At 41.1% G+C, this 19,344-nt stretch overlaps 1 protein-coding gene across 3 annotated transcripts in view; it reads left to right on the top strand.

The window, feature by feature from the left end:
* LOC117363703 (coiled-coil domain-containing protein 170-like) overlaps window positions 1-19,344 on the top strand; it is an 88,384-nt gene that overhangs the window by 5,994 nt on the left and 63,046 nt on the right. For 2 of the 3 annotated variants that reach the window (XM_033951849.1, XM_033951848.1), the window contains exons 2-3: window positions 12,924-12,988; window positions 14,193-14,238. In XM_033951849.1, coding sequence (XP_033807740.1) covers window positions 12,945-12,988; window positions 14,193-14,238 — 90 coding nt within the window. In that variant the 5' untranslated portion in view covers window positions 12,924-12,944. Of the gene's footprint in view, window positions 1-12,923; window positions 12,989-14,192; window positions 14,239-19,344 lie in introns of those variants that run through there. The other variant, XM_033951850.1, reaches the window with a different exon arrangement.

Below are 19,344 nucleotides of genomic sequence, written 5' to 3'. Positions count from 1 at the left end.
TATTGGAGTTCAAGAAGGAATTGGACAATTTTATGAAGGAAAAGGGGATAGAAGGGTATAGATAGAGGGCTACTATACAGGTCCTGGACCTGATGGGCCACCACGTGAGAAGACTGCTGGGCATAATAGACCTCAGGTCTGACCCAGCAGAGGCGCGGTTTATGTTTTTAAGTTCTTAACTTCAAAGAGTGCCCTCTTGTTCTCTCTACCTTGGAGAGGGTGAACAACCTGTCCTTATCTACTAAGTCTATCCCCTTTAGTACCTTGAATGTTTCATCATGTCCCCTCTCAATCTCCTCTGTTCGAGGGAGAAGAGGCCCAGTTTCTCTAATCTTTCGCTGTACGGCAGCTCCTCCAACCCCTTAACCATCTTAGTCGTTCTTCTCTGGACCCTTTCGAGCAGTAAAGTGTCCTTCTTCTTGTACTGTGCTGGACGCAGTACTCCTGGTGAGGGTGCACCATGGCCTGGTACAGCGGCATGATAGCCTTCTCCGATCTGTTCGTGATCCCCTTCTTTATCATTCCTAGCATTATGTTCGCCCTTTTCACCACTGCTTCACATTGCGTAGACGGCTTCATTGATGTCAGATTTAATGTTTTATGTCACATTATGATGTTGCCAGCCTTTTAAAATTCCTGAATGAGAGAAAGAGGAATTGCTGAAATATATTTAAATTTACACAAATATTTATAGAAATAATTTAAAAAGATTAATTCAAATTAAATTATTAAAATATTCCCACAGAGATCATGATCAGTGATGATACCCTAACCCCAAAATTGGTTTCCTTCTATTGACTGGACTCCAGGGGTGTTTTGAGATCTTTTCTCTCTGTGGGTATTATTTTGCATTTTATTATCAGAGAGTTCTACATTCTTTGGTATTCTGAAGAATTTAAGGTTTGAACACTCTAATACAGGTTTTCACCTTTTGGTCAGTTAATCAATTACCAAGCCATTTAAACCAATTAAAAAATACATTGCATGTGGATCCCAAAGTTAGGCATTGCTAGGTGTCCATGATTAGGGCACCTAGCAGCGCATAGCATAAATGTTCTCTATAGAATCTATCCCTTAGGCACCAACTTTCCAACTAGAAGCTTTTCAGTTGTGAATCAAATGAAATTGGCAATCGGATAAATATGATTTAAACCATTCTAAAACTTTACTACTTATTTCACAAGACTTTAAACAATCAATCAATAATACTGTAAATAGTTACCCCCTCTGTGCTAGTAGTTTCTAGTGTGGGGAGCCGTGCTGAATGGCCTGCGCTGTTCCCGACGCACATAGTATAAAGCTGCCACCACTCATAGTATAAAGCTGCCGCCACGGCTCCTCTCACAAGCTGCACCTGTGTCGGAAGCCTCGTAACGTCAGAGAGAAGGCTTCTGATGTAGGCGCGGATCGTGAGAGGAGCCGTCACGGCAGCTTTATACTCAAAAATAATTTTGGCAAGGGACTGTAAGGGAGCCGGCCAGAAACAAACAGAAATGCTGCTGCACAGGGAAATGGAGGGGGAGGGAATGCTGCTGCACAGCGAAGTGGGGGGGGGAGGGAAATGCTGCTGGTGAGAAAAGGGGGCTGGAGCTGGAAGCTGAAAGGGAAAAGATGGGAGAAGGGGGCTTGGGGGTGGTAAAAATAGGTTTAGAGCTGGGGCTGAAAATAGGGGACATGTGAGGGAAGGAGGCTTTACTAGCACCCATTAATGTAACGGGTTTAAACACTAGTCAATTTATATTCTGCCTTTATCCAAAGTAGCATACATAATTTAAAACACAGATAAAACATTATACATAAACCAGTAAAATATAAAGAAGTCCAAATGCTGAAGCCTCAGTAGGTTTTGGCTGGGTTTTGGAGTGCTCACCATACAATAGGTTATGGTGACATGTGCACATGATACTTTTTAAAGTGACATTCACTGCAGCACCCCCTAGAACAGTGGGCCCCAACCCTGTCCTGGAGGACCATCAGGCCAGTCGGGTTTTCAGGCTAGCCCTAATGAATATGCATGAGAGAGATTTGAATAAAATGGAAGTGGCAGGCATGCAAATCTGCTCCATGCATATTCATTAGGGCTAGCCTGAAAACCCGATTGGTCTGGTGGTCCTCCAGGACAGGGTTGGGACCCACTGCCCTAGAAAGCCCCTCTATGTGGCCATCTGAAGCTGGAATACAGGCTGGAATGTACTGTTGCTTTCACCTCTTTGGGGAAGTCATGCCTTAATTCCTCCAATGTCATCTGGTCAGTTTGGGCACCTTTTTGCTTCTTATTCGTTTTTAAAACAGATCTAGCCCCAAACGTCCAAATTGTGCCCTGGACATTTTGTAAAAATTTTGATTATCACTGCAAAACGTCCAAGTGCTAATTTATGCCATTTTTTATATGTCTTTCTGTTTTGCAAATAAGCCCTATAGATAATAAGGTTTCTGTGCCATGCTCAGGCTGAAAATCAAATTGAAAAGAATCCCACTTCTCTTGCTCTCAAATAAATTCCAGCAGTTGTTGTCAGACCAGGTTCTCTGGTTGTTTCTTTTTTTCTTATGAATTGTAGTTCTTTTCAATGCTATTTGATTTATTAACTGCTCTGTTATTGCCCAAGGAAAGGCGGTATGGTAAATAAAATTAAAACCATAAACCATATAGACAAAATTGGCCAATAGTTAAAGCAATGGGAATCTAATGTGGCATTTTTCAATAGTGGGGGTACAGCTGCCTTCTTCACGTACTAAGCACAATTCCTTCTTCAAAATATTTCTTTACCAAACAGCAGTGGGTTTAGTAATATCATGTACCATTGCTTTAAAAAAAAAAAAAAAAAAATTGGAGTTATATAAATGGGTCCAGTGACGAATGGGAGCATAAAGCCCCACACTATGAAATGATTTGAGTGTGTGGTGGCCCGCTGAGGACCTTAAATAGTATAATGAAGTCATTCTGAAAGAAGTGCTGTACAGCAGTGGGATTACTTCTTACTGTTATTGGGTGTTACATGTGAATATTCTTCTTTCAAAGAGCGGTGATTTGGGTGCCTAGAGTCCCATTGCTTTAAATATGCATGTCGGATAGAGATTCAAAGAACAGGAAGAGTTATTCAATGATTTAATTACTTCAGCCATCTGCTGTGTCTCATCCGGTTTAAACACTGTCCACTACTGCTACCACTCAGTGGCGTACTTGGTGGGGCGGGAACCCAGGTTGGAGCACCCCCTGCATGCAGCCATCGGCTCTGCTGGCTCCCCCGCCCCAGAGCAGGAGGTTGATGGCAGAGGGAGCGGAGACTAGCAGAACCGATAGTCGTGTGCTGGCAGACTTATAGACTCACAAGTCTCTGGCACCCCCAAGCTCCCTGCACCTGAGGTGGACTCTCCCTCTCCCCCCCACCCATCCCCACCCTTGATATGCCACTGCTACTTGTATTTCTAAAATGCTGCTAGATATAAGCAGTGGTGTACATTAAAACATTCAAGAGGCAGCCCCTGCTCAGTAGAGCTTACAATCTAATCAAACACAAAACAAGACAAGTTGGGGGTTAGGGAGTTTCACAGGTAGGGGTGCTTTACAAGTGAGTTGGGGTTAGGGGTAAAAGCTAAAAGTAAATAGTACATAGTAGTGACACAAACTGTCTCTATAATATACAAGGAATGTAGTAAACCTATTTCTTTTTTTTTTTCCCAAATAATTTTTATTGAAAAAGCAGTCAATACAAACAATAAACGTGGAACATTATTGCATATTAAGCCCCCCATAGACCGTTATAAATGCCAGCTTTTCCTAATTATGACTGAGATAGCCATGCAGATGGTAACTCGTAATTGGAAAAATTGTGATCGCCTCAATTTTCCTTTTTGGTGGGCGGATTTATGCTCAAGATATAGGTATGAGAAAATGAATGCTGACATGTTGGGGCATAGTAATTTATTTTAAACTGGTTTGGGGTCCATTGAAGTATTTTATTACTTCATTATAGTTGTCTTTTGTCTTTAATTTTTGTTTATTTCCACACACATCCAGGGAAGGGTGAGGGGGGGGGCTATTTCTATCTTAATTTTATCCCTTTGAGTATATACATCCAGGGTGAGTGGGAGGAGGGTGGGATTACATTACTATTTTAAATAAGGAAAGGTTATTGAAAGAATCTATGTATTTGTGTTTTTATTGATTAGTCATTGGGTGGGTGGGTGGGATAAAATGGTTGCTCATGTATGTCTGTAAGATGAATGTGCTTTTCTTGATTTCAATAAAGAATTAAAAAAAAAGAAAAAACACATTTGTTTTACAGACATACATGAGCAATCATTTTATCCCACCCATCCACCCAATGACTAATCAATAAAAACACAAATACATAGATTTTTTCAATAACCTTTCCCTTTTGGTTAACTTTTATTTTAGATGTGGGGTTTGGAGGAGAACTTGATGGGGAAGTTGTACTTACTTCTGGCGAGTGGCGTGAGGGTAGGAGGTGCCTAGGGTGGTGGTGACACCCCCCAGCCCTCATCTCCCCCTACTGCTCCTTCCGCAACCCCTCCACCACACTCGTGCTCTCCCTTCCCCTCTATGTACCTGTGTAAATCATTCCTTTAGTTTTTTCTCTTCTATGTTTTGTTTTCAGCTTAGCATTGTCTGTATTGAAGATAGACAGGCAACCTGATGATGCCTTAAGAAAACACTTAAAAAAAAATCTTTATTGATTTTCAAGTAGTAACAGTGCAATACATATGAATTTGAATGTATAACAAATCAAGAAAAGCACTTTGAACTTACAAATATTCGAAAGTAAACTTTTTCCCACCCCCTTTACTTAATCAATAATATAAAACACTTCACCAACTGATATATGGCGAAAAATTATGCCTGTCTCCTGTGCATTTATTGGTCACATCCAGCATGGAAACTAAACAATGAGTGTTGCTTTAAGGATCAGAAGAAACATATATTGTTGAGGATAAGCCTATAAAATAAGGGGAAATCCTTAAAATCTGGGCAATTTGGTAACACCTATGAAAAAGGGAGAGTGGGCAACCTGTTCTGAAATGTTCTCAGAACAACCAAGAAGAGGAAGATGTAGAGTTGTGAAACTTACAAGTTATTCCACACTTTTAGTTTCAGTGATACAAAATGAAATCAAAAGTGTCAAGAAAAGTGGAATAACTTCATTCTCTTCTTGGTTGGGCTGAGACATGTTGGACTGGTTGGGGGGTTCATAGACAACCCCGTGAAAGACAAAGGCGCACGCCGACAACTGAGCGCAAGACAGAGGCGCGCGCCAAAGAAAATGACAGTTTTTAGGGGCTCCGATGGGGGGTTTTGTTGGGGAGCCCCCCCAGTTTACTTAATAGAGATCACGCCGGCGTTGTGGGGGGTTTGGGGGGTTGTAACCCTCCACATTTTACTGTAAACTTAACTTTTTCCCTAAAAACAGGGAAAAAGTGAAGTTTTCAGTAAAATGTGGGGAGTTACAACCCCCCAAACCCCCCACAATGCCCCCACAACGCGGCGCGATCTCTATTTAGTAAAGTGGGGGGGTTCCCCCCCACACCCCCCCATCGGAGCCCTAAAAACAGTAATTTTCTGCAGCGCACACCTCCGCGCTGTGCGCGCCTTTGTCCCAGCGCGCTTTTGACCTGACACCGATTGGGATTACACAATAACTTTTTTTTTAATATTCTTTATTCATTTTTAAAACTTACAATAAGTGCAACAGCATATAACATCAATTTATATTTAAATAAATCACTTAATATCCTGTTAAAATCTAATTCAGATCCCATAACCCTCCCTCCCCCATATTCAATGACTTTCATCAAATATAAGAAGACATATAATAACCCCCCCCACACATTATTTGCACTCATAGGAAAACCAAAATACCCCCCACCCTTCTCCCCCCCCACCTTGGATGTGCATATTTAAGGGGAAAAAATTATATTCATTCATTACAGTATTTTGTTAATGGTTCCCAAATATCCTGAAATTTCCTAAAATTCCCCTGCTGCATGGCAATTACTCTTTCCATTTTAAATATATGACATAGGGAGTTCCACCAAAAGCTATAATTCAATCGATCCCAATTTTTCCAATTTCTCATAATCTGTCGTATGGCAACCCCTGTCATAATGAGTAATAGCTTGTTATTATTCGAAGATAATTGGCTCTTGGCCCTCGTTGATGTGCCAAATAACACAGTATCATAAATTAATGCAACCGGATTTTCCAGCAAATTATTTATTTGCCCCCAAATTAACTTCCAAAAAGGAAATATCAATGGACAATAGAATAGAATAGCAAGTGATCTAATGTTCCAGCTTCAAGATGGGTTACACAATAACTGTTCATCTATCTCAGTTGTATTTATCACTAGAGGGCATTAATCAGAAGCTGTTCATTTATGAACAAACTTCTCTCATTGGCTCATCATCTGTGAACTTCTTGGAAATTTCATTGGCTGATCTTGTTGTCATTGGTGAGAGGGTTTCTGCTATTGGTTGTCATTCACTGAAAGACTCTAATGATCCTATTTATTAATCTCCTCATTGGTTATTGTAATGCTCTTGTGCATGAAACAGCCATACAATTGGCTCATTTGTAATACAAGCATCTTTATTTGCCTGCCTGGTCTCCAAGCAACTTAGTGTTTTTTAAATGAAGCAGCTATAGAGAAACCTTTTCTGCTGTTAGCAGTTTGTTCAACAATGTCTCAGTCTTGAGGTATTATCTTTTAAAGTTAAAAGTTTACATCAGTATTGTCCTGAAAGCTGTGCAGACAGTGTGGTCACAAAAATGGCTCCCTGTTCATTGTATTCCCTGTGGTGGTCATGGCACAGTGAGTGGGGTGGGGGAACTAGGGCACATGTTGCATATGCTATGATTAACATCAGAACATAAGAATTGCCGCTGCTGGGTCAGACCAGCGGTCCATCGTACCCAGCAGTCCGCTCACGCGGCAGCCCCGAGGTCAAAGACCAGTGCCCTAATTGAGACTAGCCCTACCTGCGTACATTCCAGTTTTGCAGGAACTTGTCTAACTTTGTCTTGAATCCCTGAAGGGTGTTTTCCCCTATAACAGCCTCAGGAAGAGCATTCCAGCTTTCCACCATTCTCTGGGTGAAGAAGAACTTCCTTACATTTTAACTTTAGAGAGTGTCCTCTCGTTCTCTCTACCTTGGAGAGAGTGAACAACCTGTCTTTATCTACTAAGTCTATTCCCTTCATTATCTTGAATTTTTCGATCATGTCCCCTCTCAGTTTCCTCTTTTCAAGGGAGAAGAGGCCCAGTTTCTCCAATCTCTCACTGTATGGCAACTCCTCCAGCCCCTTAACCATTTTAGTCGCTCTTCTCTGGACCCTTTCGAGTAGTACCATGTCCTTCTTTATGTACGGCGACCAGTGCTGGACGCAGTATTCCAGGTGAGGGCGTACCATGGCCCATTACAGCGGCATGATGACCTTCTCTGATCTGTTCGTGATCCCCTTCTTAATCATTCCTAGCATTCTGTTCGCCCTTTTCGCCGCCGCCACCGACTTGTCGACCAGTACTCCCAAGTCTGTTTCCTGGGAGGTCTCTCCAGGTACCGCACCAGATATCCTGTAGGCATTTATAAGATTTTTGTTACCGACATGCATCACCTTACACTTATCCACGTTAAACCTCATTTGCCATGTCGCGGCCCATTTCTAGAGCTTGATTATGTCACATTGCAGGTCTTCACAATCCCCCTGCGTCTTCACTATGAATAACTTCGTATCATCTGCAAATTTAATCACCTCACTCCTAGTACCAATTTCCAGGTCATTTATAAATATGCTCTGATTCCTTCTTTTTCGCTGGTTCTCTTCTTTCTGCTCCTGCCTCCCGACCTATCCTGGCTCCCTGCTTTTCTGGGCTGCTTCAGTATGGGACACTCCTATTTCTGTGATTTTTTTTTTTTATAAATCTTTATTGATTTTCAAGTAACAACAGTGCAATACATATGAATCTGAAGGTATAACAAATCAAGAAAAGCACTTTGAACCTACAAATATTCGAAAGTAATCTTCCACCCTTTACTTAATCAATAATATAAATGCAATTATTCTTCCAATAACCCACTCTTATCTAAAGTAGTAATACATTACCACCTTGGATGTGTAAGGAAATCATACAAAAATTAAAGAGAAATGACAACTATATAGAAGCAATAAAAGATGCAAATGGGACCCACACCAAGTTAAATAATATCTCAGCATTCATTTTTTCATATTTGTAGCTGGAGCATAAGTTTGCCTACCAAAAAGGGAAGTTAAGGCATTCATAGTTCTTTCAATTACATGTTATCATCTGCATGGCTATTCCTGTCATAATTAAGAAAAGCTGGCATTTATAACGATACATAGGGAGTTCCACATATTATGACTTCATAAGTCAATGGGATTGATGACTCAAGTGCAACATTAATTTGACCCCATATTGACTTCCAAAAATTAAGTATCAAAGGACAATAGAATAACAGATCATCCATATCAAGATGACAATGCCAGGGGTGTGGCTTGGATGCCAACAAAGATGGATGTGAGTGTGCTGCTCCTCCTTCCCAGACATTCTAAATGACTTTTTTTCAGTAACACATTTAAACAAAACCATACAATATAATGATCCAGGTAAATTAAAAGAATATATTTTACAATGTTCTGAGCCAATTAATTAAAAAAGTTGGATGTTGGGCTGTTTTTATTTTTTATGTTTGTTGATCAGAGATGAACTGCCTTTCTTGATGTGCTTTGTGTCTGAGAGTTACTAGATTAACTTCCTGTCGGTTGCATGGTGTTTCTCTGCAAGAGTAGCCTTCTGCCTCGATTTTACAACTGACTTCTGCTCTACTGCTTAGTGGCTGTGAGCTACATGACTGACTTCTGAGGCTGCATGGTCAGGAAGTTTACAAGATGGCATTTTTGAAATGACTGAATCCCCTGAAACAGTTGAGGTCTTACAGAGTTCAAACTTCCATAGTGGGTGTGCTTTGGTCATCTTCTGCTGAGAGGTTACTTTTACAACTTTTAAAAAATAAATCCTCAATGACCAAAAATGGAAGAATCTCTGTGACTGAGTGGGAGGTCAGCATCATGCAGCACAAGTGTTTGTCTCGGCCAGTGAATCGGTGGTCAGATAGCAATAAATGTGGACAGGACCCATCGGCAGGAGATCATTTGCCAAGCAATAAGATAGCACGGCTTCTTGCAGGCAAATAAGGTAATCCAGAGCCAAACAAGTTAGTGCACCCCGCAGTTCTTGTTATGAACACCTACAGAGTCCAGGAGGCCTACCCTGAGCAGCAGGAGAGGCCAAAATATGCTCAGCAGTGCTGGGAGGCAGGAGGCCTTAGCACACATCAGTCAGTCCTCCACACCAAGCTGCAGGATGGCATCCCGATAGGTGGCAATTTTGTGAGAGTGTCGTCCATGGCATCTGCCCCATAGGAGCAGTTCCTGTGGTCATTTCAGGGGTAGTGATTGCTAGAATTTCCAGCTGTTTTCACCAGTTTCTCTCCAGATAAACCTTCATCATCTGCGTGATCTACCTGGCTTAGCAACAAACAGCTCCTGCAGAAGTACAGAGGGTAAGGGGGCTAAAATGCACAAAGAATCACTGGCTCAGTGCAGCTTATCCTGCCAGCAGAAAATCTGCACTAACGGGAAGCCTTAACGTCACCTGTCATGTGAAAAATCTCCTTCCAAGACAGCTTCCAGGTTATTTTGTGCACCAGTGGAAGCAAAATGCTGCAGATTTGAGATAAGAAGGACTAAAGAAAAATGTATAAAGTTGATCCAGAATATGTGGGCTTTGTTCAAATGCTAATCTTACTAGAAGTCCTGATGAATTCTTTCAGGATAGGCCTGCAACTAGATAAAGACACAAGGTTGATGTTATATTCAAGGGTAATGGGCATCTTTAGTTGATATTAATTTATGTGTTATAGACAATGGAATATATTTGTTGATTGACTGTTAGGTCAGTAGATTAATGAATTTAGGGATTTAATTGTTGGTTCATGGGAAAGTTCATTATTTATTGAACATTTTATTGGGGATGGGATGTTGGAATTAAATATGGTAGTCATATCTGATATATGCTATTTTTAATTTTTAGTTTTTGAGTTTATTTATTCAATTTGATAATTTATTATTAATAAAATAAAAGAATGAGTGATAAGCTCAAGAATATTAGAGAGGTATTACAGAGTACTTTTAATCAATGTTTAATTATCATTTTAGGACTGATATATTTCAAGGATCTATAATTAAATATTATACATAGGAATAGGGAAGGGGAACTTTTAATAGTCTATCTAATTGATTCAAAAAGGCTTCATTATAACATGACTTAAATATAAAGAGGGATTTTCATTGATGTTTTAATGATGATTTTACAATTGATTTAATATGTTCATTTGGAAAGGATATATTTTTAAATGTTTTAATACTGTTTCTTAGAAATTGAATGTTTGGGGAGGGGAGTTTGTCACTAGTCCATATGTTTACATACAAGCTTTCGTATGAGATACTGGGGTGGGCTGGAGGAGGGAAGGGAGGGGATATGGGGGGAGAGATTCTGGATATGCATGATTGTTTAAAATTAGGATGGGTTGGAGGGGTGGAAGAAATTTTCTATTGGGGACCTTGGATGTGGGGGAATACTTTAATTAGTCATCTGTTAAGGGGGAAATCTAGAGAACAATTGATGAAATGTGCTGTTAAACGGAAAAATGAATCTTAAATTATTCTCTTTAAATATTAATGGTCTCAATCATCCCATTAAGAGGAAGAAAATGCTTAATTTTTTGAAACAACAGAATGCGGATATATGCTATATCCAAGAAATACACTTATCAGCCGCAGAATCCAGGAAACTAGAAGGGGGATGTGTAAAACATTGTTTTTTTGCCCCTGCTGTGGGAAAGAAGGTTGGGAGCTATTTTGGTGAATAAGAAATGTTCAGCTATGTTTACATTGACTGCTGCAGATCCCTTAGGAAGATGGTTACACATGGATATGAGCTCAGGAAATAATACGCTTGCGCTTTTCAATGTATATGCCCCTAATTCGAATCAAATTGAGTTTTTTAAAACTCTGCAAAAGCTGATACTACCACTGGCTGCTTCTAATACAGTAGTGGCAGGAGATTTTAATGCTGTTATGGATCCATTGATGGATAAAAAACCTAGTAAGATTTAGAAGTCATTGGGATTAGAATCTTATACAATCTTGTGGTTTGAAAGATATATGGCGGATCCTTCATTTTAATGAACAGGAATTTTCTTTTAGCTCCCATGTTCATAAATCATTTTCACGAATAGATTATATTTTTGTTTCAGATCAATTAGTTCAGCAGGTAACAAAAGCCACCATCGACTCAATCATTTTGTCAGATCATGGTGGAGTTTGGATTGAATTTAAATTTGCTGAGCAGGATAGTAGTAGACCTGTGTGGAAATTTAATAATACATTGCTTGCAGACTCAAACTTTCTTGAAGAATTTCAGTTAAAAATTAATGAATATTTTCAGATCAATACCACAGAGGAAATTTCCTTAGAAATCTTGAGGGATGCTTTCAAAGCAACCATGAGAGGGCAAATCATTTCATATTCAGCATTTATTAGGAAACAACTAAAAAGGGTATTTTCTAATTTGGAACAGGAAATTAAGATTTTGGAGTTGAAATTGGCTAAGAAGTGGAAACAAATTACCTTGCAAGCCCTTTTAAAAGCTAAAGGTAAATACAATGAGATTTCGTCACAGTTGATCAGGAAAGATTTGTTCTCACAGCAAGCCTTGTATTATGGTAACTTGAATAAAGCGGGAAGATTATTGGCAAATTATCTCTAAGCAAAAAAAGAAAGACAAAAATTGTGGCAGTTAAAGATGAGAAGGGTGATACCCATTCTCAAATTGGATCTATTTCAAAACAATTCTTGAACTTTTATAAAGCTTTATATTCTTCCGAGTCTTATTCAAACATGTTTTTATGATTTTTTATTAAACTCCTACACCTTGTACATTACACTGCAGTTTTGACTTTGTTTTGTGAAATCATGTAAACCATTTAGGTTTTAAACGATATAGAAATGTTTAAAATAAATAAAACAATGAGAGAAATGGGGCAGGCTGGGGCAGACCCCTTGGTAGCTCTGGGAGAGCCCTCTAGCAAGATGTCTACAGCCTTTTAGACACAGAAGGCATACTTTCAGTAGCGTTGAACTAACCTAGGATCAAATTGGGTTTGCAACATCTCATTTAGATTGTTTTTAGCCAGGATTACTCCTGCACATGGTGGATCCTATCTCAAAATGGCTGCTGCAACTTCCTGTGCCAGTCTTGTGAGACTGTTGAGGGAAGTTGCAGCATCCATTTTGACTATGGAGCCTGCGGGGACAGGAGCACTTGGGGTCACTCCTGACTCAAAGAAGCCACTAGACTACCAAGGCTTTTTGAAGGTAGGCCCAGGGAGGGCCTACAGGTAGGTGTGGAGTTGGTTAATGAATGGCTTGGGGGGAGGCCGGCATGGTGGATTGGCTTGTGGTGGCCAAGGCGTCAAGGGAATAGGGTGAGAGTTTTTGTTTTGACTTCGGTGAGTGGCAAATTTTGGCCCCAGATTCAATTTCATCCGAAACTGAAAGCCCTGGTTTTAATTGTCTTCTACTTCACATGGTCTTGTGAGCCATATAATATTCAATGGCAGACTGCAAGGTTCCCACTCCTGCCTTGCAATCTTTCTTGCTGTTATATCAACAATTATAATTTACAGATTAATTAAGAAATGCTAAAGAGAAAGTAAATGAAATGGCCAATTTCTTATGTAAAAACCCTCTAAACTCGCTTTAGCGTATAGTTCATGTAAGCAACATTATTTGAGTGATGATAACTTACAACTTTCTATTTCAGGCGCAGTCAAACACTCTCACAATGCAGTTATGCAAGAATAAGGACAGTATGGAAACTGTGCTGAAGTAAGACACTAATGTGGAAAATTGTAAAGCAAAATGATTAAGTCTGAAACGTACATTAAAACCATGATTGTTGCATTGAGAAACTCCTGTTTCCCATCCTTTTGAAGGAAAAGGGAATTAGAACTTTCTGCATAAAATTTTTGCTTCTGTTAATTTTTTTTGTTTGTTTTTGTTACAAATAATGTCCAACATTTTTTCATTTTCCTGGGTCAAGGAAACAGGACAGGACATTCACATTTAAAAATACTCGGATAATTACATTTTATACAACAGTCTTTCCTGTTATCTTGTCTTTCTCTTGTGCATATGCACCATGCAACAAATAGATTATAGGAGCTGCCCCAAGTGTGATAGGCCCTAAGTGGGTTGAGGTTGCCAGTGCCAGTGCCAACCCTGGCCATCCCATTGCAATGGAGAGTTAAGTGACTTGCCCAAGGCCACAGGGAGCTGCTGTGGGCCTGTTGTTCCAAGCCTGCTGCTCTAACCATTGGGCTATTTCTCTAGCCCATGCAGTTTTCCTAATCAGACAGGTTCAATGCTTCACTTCGGACAAATTTCCACACCCATCAGCTGAGTATCTTCTTTTCCCTTCTATAACATCTTACATTGCACTGTTGCAGTAAAGGTGACTGGAGGCCTTTTAAGAAAAGGCCACAATTGTTAATGTGCAGTGTTGGTGCTGTTATTTAGTTTTCCATTTGTCTTCTAGACAAAAGGTTAAGTATTAGATTCATAAACAAAAAATGGGAAAGAAAAAAAATGGAGGCCTAACATTACACCTAAAATCACATATACAAGTAAGCTTAGATATCTTATTGATTGGTGGTATATCAAATAAACATGAACTATGAACTACAAAATGAGACTCACAAATGTTTTACTATTTACATGGCACAATAAAGCCTGTGTTCAACATCCCAAAAAATAATTTCTTAATAGACACAGAGAGATGATTCAAACCTTTTCAATGGCAAATGTACAGATCTGGGGTTGTTTGCCAACACTGAGGGCTTGTGTGTGATGCCTTTCTAAAGATAAAGGATTAAAAGCAAAAGCAAACCACACTTGTTTAGCCAAATAGCCCTCAATTTGTAGTTGAACGAAAGGCTTGGATAATTGTTGACTAGACATTTAAATAGTATAGAGCAGGCAAATGAGGTGTATTGATGCTTAATGGGTATATCTATTTTACATGTTTGTTTAGGTATTCACCTGACTATGACTTTGCAGGTAATCTGACTGTCCCAAAGGTGAGTCATTCTATCAAGACTTATTAGAAAGTTTTCAGTTACTACTGTGCACTCTCGGGGTTCTTTTTTTTAATGAACTTTATTTAGTTTTAAATGCCAACAAAAAGTGCAATACAATTTATATACAAATAATGATAGTCAACCAAGCACTTATAATCAATCAGTATCTATACAAAAGATAAAAATTCCCTCCCCCATCCATCATTACCATTAGGAATAATACCAAAACAAAAGATATACCTCCCCTCCCGCTCCCACCCCCTGGATGTGTGGGTGAAAAAAACAACAGAAAATAAAGATAAAGGACAACTATAGCAAATCTATGGGGTTCTTTTTAACTTAAGATCATTTGCCAGCTGTGGTTTGGTTGTTTCTCTGTGTAACTAGTACATGGAAAGTACCTCTAATATTGCTAATTCTTCAACACAGTAGCAATTAATATGTCATTAATTCTGCAACTTCTGATTCAGAAACAAGTAGACTGCACTATTTTTCTTTGTTGAAGTGGAGAAAGAAAAGTATATGGCCCTTAACACCCAGGCCAGTGGTTCACAAATCTGCCCTGGGTCCTCTGGGCTTTTAGGATTTTCATAACACATATTCCTGAGATAGATTTGCATGTAATGGAGGCAGTGCATTTAGATCTGTATAATGCTTATTCACTGTGAATGTCCTGAAACCTGTCGTCTGAGGATTCTCAAGGATAGGTTTGGAAACCAGCGGCCTAGGCCTCTCTGTATCTATTGGTTGTGCTCCAGAACTTGTTTTCTGGCATACAGAAGCATTCAATTGCTCATATCATAGGGAGAAGGTGGATGCATACAGAGATGCTGTGTCTGAGAGAACTGGTAGAGCCCAAGTCAGCTGACATATTTGTGACTGCCCTGCACTGACATCATCAGGGCCCTTTCTCAGCTCTTCATGACTGTTCTGCAGCACACCTTGTAGTCCCCTCAGAGCAAGAAGAACACTGAAGGATAAGTCTAAGTGGTTGGAAGCCTTACAGAGGGGAAAATGAAAAGCTAGAGTGAAACCTTGTTGCTGTGGTAGGGAGTGGTCCTATGGACAAACATCTTGTGGTTGTTGGAACGTTGGTGACCGCTGGAACTCAGTTACTCTGTCCAGTTAGAGTGTCATGGAACTCCGTGAAGTGCACTCCTCCTACACCCCTATTTTCAAGATTCCAAGTTTATGTAACCCATTATGAGCTCTTTGGGGACAGTAGGATAGAAAACAAATTAAATAAATAAATATTCAAGTTTTCTACTCTACCCATCAAACCTTTTATGCGAATCATGGGGAGTATGTGGCGCAGTGGTGAGAGCTACAGCCTCAACACCCTGAGGTTGTGGGTTCAAACCTGGGCAAGCCACTTAATCCCTCATTGCCCCAGGAGTCAGCAAAGTAATGGACGGGACACGCAAACATGGAAACAGAGTAGCGGGGCACCTTACAGGGCACTGCTGTGAACTTTACAAAAAGGGTGCCACATAAACATCTCTCCAAAACTCCCTTATAAGTCATGGTGAGCCCCCCCAACCTACTAGACACACATGTCTTCCACCATAATAGCCCTTATGGCTGCAGGTGGCACCTATATGACAGTACAATTGGGTTTTGGGGGGGAGTGCATGTTTCACCATGAATGCAGTGGTTAGAGTGGCTGATGGGCCTGGGTCCTCCTCTCTATGGTTCACTAGCCCACCTTCTAGAAACATAGAAGATGACGGCAGAAAAGGGCCATAGCCCATCAAGTCTGCCCACTCTAACGACCCCACCCCCTTGAATTTACCCCCCTAGAGATACCACATGTGTATCCCATTTCCATTTTTACCCCCTAGAGATACCACATGTGTATCCCATTTCCTTTTAAAATCTGGCACGCTACTGGCCTGAATCACCTGAAGTGGAAGTTCATTCCAACGATCGACCACCCTTTCGGTGAAGAAGAACTTCCTGATGTCGCCATGAAATTTCCCACCTCTTGATTTTCAGCGGATGCCCCCTTGTGGCCGAGGGACCCTTAAGAAAGAAGATATCATCCTCCACCTCAATACAGCCCGTGATATATTTAAACGTCTCTATCATGTCTCCTCTCTCTCTATGTTCCTCGAGTGAGAATAGCTGCAACTTATTCAGCCTTGCCTCATACGGGAGGTCTTTGAGTCCCGAGACCATCCTGGTGGGCATTCGTTGAACCGACTCAACTCTCAGCACATCTTTTTGGTAATGTGGCCTCCAGAATTGTACACAATACTCCAGATGAGGCCTCACCATGGATCTGTACAACGGCATTATAACTTCGGGCTTCCGGCTGATAAAACTTCTACGGATACAACCCATCATTTGTCTTGCCTTTGATGAAGTCTTCTCCACTTGATTGGCAGTCTTCATGTGTTCGCTAATGATCACCCCCAAATCACGTTCCGCCTTGGTCCTAACTAAGGTCTACCATTAAGTGTGTAAGTTTTGCATGGATTCCTGCTGCCAAGGTGCATGACCTTACATTTTCTAGCATTGAAGTTTAGCTGCCAAGTCGAGGACCGGTGTTCCAATAGAAGTAGGTCCTGCGTCATACTGTCTGTTAAAGTGTTCTCACTTACTATGTTGCATAGTTTGGCGTCATCGGCGAATAATGTGATTTTACCCTGAAGCCCCTGAGTCAGATCTCCCACAAATATATTGAAGAGGATCGGGCCCAAGACTGAGCCCTGAGGCTCTCCACTGATCACCTCTGACGTTTTTGAAGGGGCACCATTCACCACCACTCTCTGAAGTCTACTGTTTAGCCAATCACTGACCCATGTAGTTAGTGTCTCTCCCAGTCCCATTGATTTCATCTTGCTTAATAGTCTGCGGTGTGGGATGCTATCAAAAGCTTTACTAAAGTCCAAGTACACGACGTCTAGGGACTCATCCACATCCAGTTTCCTTGTTATCCAGTCAAAGAAACTAATCAGATTGGATTGGCAGGACCTGTTCCTGGTAATTCCATGTTGGTGGGGATCCCGTAGACTATTCTCGTCCAGGATCGTATCCAATTTATGCTTAATTAGTGTTTCCATGAGTTTACTCACTATGGATGTGAGACTCACCGGTCTGTAATTCTCAGCCTCTGTCCTGCAGCCCTTTTTGTGGAGTGGGATTACATTGGCTGTTTTCCAGTCCAAGGGGACTCTTCCCGCCCTCAAGGAAAGATTGAAGAGCACAGATAACGGCTCTGCCAGGACATCACAGAGCTCTCTAAGCACCCTGGGATGTAGATTGTCTGGTCCCATGGTTTTGTTCACTTGGAGTCTTGATTGTTCACAGTAGACGCTGCTGGGAGTAAACTCGAAATTCCAGAATGGGTCTTCTGATCTTTGCCTTGCTTGCAACTGTGGACCGGACCCCGGTGCCTCGCAGGTAAAGACTGAGCAGAAGTATTCGTTTAGTAGTTCGGCTTTATCGGAATCTGATTCTGCATAAGTCCCGTCTGCTTTCCTAAAGTGTACTATCCCATTTGTGTTTCTTTTCCTATCACTGATGTACCTGAAGAAGGATTTGTCCCCTTTCTTAATGTCCTTTGCTAGATTCTCTTCTATTCGAAGCTTGGCCTCTCTGACTGCCATTTTGACAGCTTTGGTCCTGGCCAGATAATCTTCTTTTACTTCTCCTCTTCCTGATTTTTTTGTAGGAAACAAATGCTTTTTTCTTTTTCTTAACGAGGTCCGAGATTTCTGTAGTGAACCACTGGGGTCTGTTATTTCTCCGTCGTTTGCTTACTGTTTTTATATAGCGATTCGTTGCTTCATGTAGGGTAGATTTCAGGTTTGCCCACATAGCCTCTACATTATTGGTTTCGGCATGGTCTTGCAGTGTCCGACGGACGAAATCTCCCATGCGTTTGAAGTCAGTGCCCCGAAAATTAAGGACCTTTGTTGTTGTGGTCGATCTGGTGAAACCTTTCCTAAGGTTGAACCAAACCATGTTTTGGTCGATGGAGGCCAGCGTATCACCTACCAAAACTTCCGATACGCTTTCTCCGTTGGTGAGTACCAGGTCTAGTAACGCCTGGTCCCTAGTGGGCTCCAATACTAATTGTTTGAGCCGTGCACCCTTTATGGAGGTTAACAACCTTCTGCTGCCGCTAGTTTGTGCGGTAAGTGCATTCCAATCTGCTTCGGGCATATTGTAGGCCCCTAACAGTACTGTGTCCCCACGCAAGGTGATGTTTTTGATGTCTTCGATTAATTCCATATCCTTGTCCACCTGTTATCTTGGAGGTCTGTAAATCACACCAAGATACAGGCATTTTTCGTTTCCTCTAGCCAGGTTCACCCAGAGGGATTCCCCGGTGTACTTGACATCTGTGATTATGGTAGTTTTGATGTCTTCTCTAGTGTATAGAGCTACCCCTCCTCCTAACTTGCCCTCCCTGTCTCATCGGAGTAAGTTGTAACCCGGTATAACCATATCCCACCCGTGTGAGTCCGTGAACCAAGTTTCGGATATCGCCACTACGTCTAGGTCGGCGTTCATTATTTCCGTCTCTAAATCCAGAATTTTATTGCCCAAACTGTGTGCATTGACATACATAGCTCTCCATACCTTATGTGTGCTAAGTCCCTGTAGAGAGTTCCCCGCCTGAGTTAGTGTGACCCCTAATGTATTGTTTACAGTGTGTGCACTTACCTCGGACTCAGAGTGGTGACTCACCTCCTCAGGATAGTTACTTACTGCTCCAGAGTATGAGTGGGTACCCTCCCCCAACTTACCTAGTTTAAAGCCCTTCGAAGTAGGCGGGCTAGTCGACATCCGAAGACGTTCTTACCTCTTCTGGTCAGGTGGAGTCCGACTACTTAAGCCACCTCTGTGCAGCTCTACTAGGCTTTCCTATGCCAGGTGCTGGTATGTACGTTTTTATTCCGATTTTTATGGTATTGTGTGTGTGTGTGTGTGTGTGTGTGTGTGTGTGTGGGAGGGGGGGTCAGTGATCACTGGAGGAGTATATGGGGGTCTGTACTTTGTGTCTGCAGTGGTTTTCTGGCCACTTTGGATAACTTCTGGGCATTTAGACCTGTTTTTAGATCGCCTAAGTCACTACATATAAGTTCCATCTAGACA

The sequence above is a fragment of the Geotrypetes seraphini genome, chromosome 7, assembly GCF_902459505.1.
Source record: "Geotrypetes seraphini chromosome 7, aGeoSer1.1, whole genome shotgun sequence".
Lineage (NCBI taxonomy): Eukaryota > Metazoa > Chordata > Amphibia > Gymnophiona > Dermophiidae > Geotrypetes > Geotrypetes seraphini.
Note: the sequence above shows the minus strand (reverse complement) of the source record. Positions and strands in the feature narration are given on the sequence as shown.